We start from the raw sequence: 4293 nt of genomic DNA, 5'->3' as shown, positions 1-4293 counted from the left end.
TCCTCTATCTTGTTATATAGTGCCCTTCTTTCAAATGATATGCTCTGGGGAACAGCTCAAGCTTTGATTAATTCTGAGGTCCACTTACTTGTTCCGACAGTAGAGAGCCATGCAGAGGGTGCCTAGAAAGCTGATCCCCATGGCAATACATGTGATAGACATCACTTGTCTTTTGTACACCTCCTTGCGCTCTGTTGGGATGAAACAAACAAGCAGGAGAAAACAAGAAGAGACATAAACAAAACATTCGCTGCTATTCAAAAACAAGTATGTAGCACATATGAGATGCATCTACAGAGAAACAATGACAATGAATGCAGCACATCACTAAATATTTGTTGCCGTAATAGAGGTGGCCTCGAATAAGAGGATAAAACATGGATGCTCTAGTGGGAGCTTAATTTTCCAAAATGGGTCATTCAGTGTCAAATCAACTAATTCTAATTTTCAAGTTCCTTGGCTCAAATTTTTGATTTTGACGATATTTTTTTCTGAAGAAAGATCATGGAAGTATATTTAAGTATATATGAGTTGACACAGAATGACTCAAAAACCCCTATGTAACTGTTAGGGAGTCATGAAACTGAATTGTTGAAAAGAGGCGAGTAATAGATGCTGGTATTTATTTATTCATATATTTTGTGGGGATGGATGGCACAGGACAAGTGTTAAAACCTAAATGGACACTATTAAGTGTGAAAAATAGCGGCTGTCATTTCTCATATGAAAGAGCAAATCACGCTTGTCTTCACAACTGTTAATAGGCAATCAATCAGATTATACTCAGACACAACACACTCTACAAGAGCTGCCACAAACTTCACGCTGAACACACTGGAGTATAATCAATGTGTCAGCTACATGACTGTGAGTGTGCCTAGTAATAAAACAATCGTGAGCTTTACAAGCTCAGACTCAAAGCGCATTGTTAACCTTGCAGGTGAAATTAACATGGTAGAGTCATCATGGCTACCCAAAGTAATATCATACTCCTTATCACATCCCCAGGCAGCTATATAGGCGTACAGCTTTGAAAGGATAAGGACCAAACTCTCCTAAAAATATCAGTCAAGATTGTGTTTGAAATAATGTAGTATTATTCTAAATCAGGAATAAAATCTGACAAAAAGTTGACATGAATTTAGGTTTGATGATGGCTATATATATATTTCTTATTTTTATTTTTTTATTTTTTCAAGGCTAGAGTAAATAAACTCTATCGAACACTATATTATTTATTATAACCATTATAATATATAATTGCTATTATATTTATTAATATGTTGAATTAGTGTTTATGTTTTCAGTTTTCATTGCAGTTTTACTTTAAGTTTCAGTAATTTTGTCATGTGGTTTTATCATTTTTATTACTTTATTTTTTATTTATTATTTTATCCTACACCCATCATATTGATTTTACACATTCATATTTCCATGGGTGGTCCTTCTCCTCCCCTTTATAGTATCTCTGGTAATATAGATATAATAGATTATCCAACAGATCAGAGGTTCATGTAAGTCCACTAACTTGCAGAAAAGATTAAGAAATGAAAATGCAAAACCTTGTGAAACTAATCAAGCATCGCTCAGTTTTTTTCTTTTGCTTTCATTATTTATTCATTGTGATGCTTCACAAATTGACTTATTATTCCCATGCCACTATTTGTCCACCATCACATAATTAAAGTGACTGGAAACCCTGGGATACAAAAAGCATAAAAAGGAAGGAGGAGAGATAAGAGGAAGTGGGATGTATTAGCACATCCTCTCTTTACATTCTCTGCCCTCTCCTACACATTACCTCATCCTCTTCCACATATCATTGATCCTCTCAAAGAGAAGAGAGTGATGGGCAGGAAAAGTGGGGTGTTATGTTAATTTATGTTTTTATTCATGCCTGCTATTAATGCCCATACTTTTACACATATCATCAATGCTCTCAAAATATCCAAGTCCAACATATCCCTGTACAATGAAGAATAAATAAATAAAATAAAAAACACTTTATTTCTAAATCAAATTGAAAACACAATCAAAGAGACTGTTTGCTTTTACATTTATGCAGTATATTTGATTATTTTCATAAGTCCAAATCCAGCTAGAGCCACTTTTGTTTGACAAGTATTATTATTATGATGCTGATTATCATGGTGCCCATATAAAATTTTCAGGATTTATATATATATTTACGCAAACACACAATCATTGAAAAGTGAAATTAATAGTTTTAATCTAATCAAAAGTGACAGTATATATTTTTACAATGCTAAAAAAACCTTAAAATAAATGTTGTTTTTTATAACTTTCTATTCATCAAAGAATCCTGAAGAGTATTGCAGTTTTTAAAATTTCACAATATTACTGTATTTTTTATCAAATAAATGCAGCCTTGTTAAGCATAAAACATTAAAACCTTTAATGGTATTATAGAGTGCATTATCAATACACTTTGCTTATAAAGAGACACCCCTAAATAAATAAATAAATAAAAAGTCACTATATGAGTGCTTTTTTCAACAATTCAGATTTTGCTCCATTGCCCTGACAGTCTAGACAGTTCTTTTTTGACAAGTCGCACCCAGTGACAGCAATGCAGTGGAATCTGTTTGCTGGTTTTCAATTTATCTTTACACATCACTACATAGAGCAAACTCTATGTAGCTTTTTTTCCCTGACCTGTCAGGTCTGAGAGTAAACAGAAATTTGGTATTTTTCACACTTCTGAGTTAATCATCTTTGTGTGTAAGTGTGACCTGAGTGTGCACTTTTTAGTAGAGGTACCAGGCATGTTGTGAGCTAGCCATGCTTGCCTAATAACCATGACTGAACTGGATAATGAGTGAGAGACCTGACATTTCAGTGGTGCTGCAGGCATCTCAAAGACACATCAAATGTTTCGACCCCTTCATGCACAGACACAACTTGAACACTTATAGCTAACCTGGAATACCTGTGTTTCACTTAAGATTCCCATAACCTTCACAGAGAATACAGGATTTCATTACTTCCCTCTGATTTTTAACTATAAAAACCATCCACTGTAAAGGTTTACTATTAAAAAAAAAAGACCCAGAAGAGAATTTGCTAAACATTGGGGTCATATTGGTGCAAAACCTTGTGTCTTATTTATGAAACACCCACAATCCAGCATAGAAAGTAAATCTGTAAATGTAAATTAACCAATTACTCTTTTCAGAGCAAACATTCATGCTTTCTATGCAAATGAGGCTTATTATAAAATGCATGCTATTTGCCTTGCATAATTAACATTGTACTTATAAACTCAAGTTTTATTTAGAAGAGGCATTTGTGTACATTTTCTTGTGATCATGGCAGCAGTAATTAAGAAAAATATGGAGAAGATCTCTATAATCAGCGTATATCCAGACATGCGTTAGGCGTCTGGATTGCAGTGTAGCAATACTGTATAGATCCAGCATACTATGTCAGTGGTAGTCTGATGCATCATCCACAGTATAGCAAATGGGGAATTGCACTATGCAAACAGCACCCAGTACTAATTTCTTAGGCATTTTTATGCTGTTACGGTTATCTGAGTTGAATAATTCCTTTAGTGAAAAGGGTGTGAAAACATTACAGACAAGAAATGCAAACCAATGATGATATTAAGAGGCACAACTCATTTTTAGTGAATTCCCCCTAGAATTGACTCACAAGCAGCCAATCCGTAGAATATACATCTGCGTGCATTATATGACTGAATTGTAACATGGTAAGCAGTTAAGATTAGGATTGGGTATCGCCGATTCTGCTTATCGATTCCAATTCTTTTCGATTCCCAGTTTCAATTCCAATGTGATTAAATAATATCAAACATTTATCCTGTGTCACGAATCCGGTCTATGAACTTCAAGTCTCAGTCACTCCGTGACAGAATACTCGGCCACACAAGGATCCAGCGGCTTTTCCGAAGGACATTGGCCAGGTATGAACACAGCGATTCTGCTACTAGCTCTCAAGCAGGGCACACGATCACTTGAGGGTTACATTGCAGAATATTTGGCTTTGGCTAATGGCTCAGAATTACTGGACTGCATGTTAATTGACTTCTTCTGTGATGGCCTTAACCAGCCTGTAAAATCACGAGTGATTCATGAGGGTCCTCGTTCGTCTCTAAGTGATTTTATGGACTATGCTCTATCTGTTGGTTCAGCGTTCACTGTGGGTATCGCGGAGGAACGCGAGCCCGCACTCACTCGTGTAATGCCGGCCACACTAGAGCATGCTCACAAAATGGTGGCGACAGAGGAGCCCGATTGCAAAAAGGCGGAC

The 4293-nt window shown here is 35.7% G+C and overlaps 1 protein-coding gene across 1 annotated transcript in view; it reads right to left on the bottom strand.

Annotated features, from left to right (window-relative positions):
* Positions 1-4293, bottom strand: part of LOC107696875 (pro-neuregulin-3, membrane-bound isoform-like) — a 28426-nt gene that overhangs the window by 15885 nt on the left and 8248 nt on the right. Inside the window, exon 2 of the mRNA XM_016497411.1 lies at positions 89-191. Within this exon, the coding sequence (XP_016352897.1) occupies positions 89-191 (103 nt within the window). The remainder of the gene's footprint in view (positions 1-88; positions 192-4293) is intronic.

Source organism: Sinocyclocheilus anshuiensis, unplaced genomic scaffold (genome assembly GCF_001515605.1).
Source record: "Sinocyclocheilus anshuiensis isolate Anshui unplaced genomic scaffold, SAMN03320099.WGS_v1.1 scaffold1224, whole genome shotgun sequence".
Lineage (NCBI taxonomy): Eukaryota > Metazoa > Chordata > Actinopteri > Cypriniformes > Cyprinidae > Sinocyclocheilus > Sinocyclocheilus anshuiensis.
This window is presented reverse-complemented; position numbering and strand designations above follow the sequence as displayed.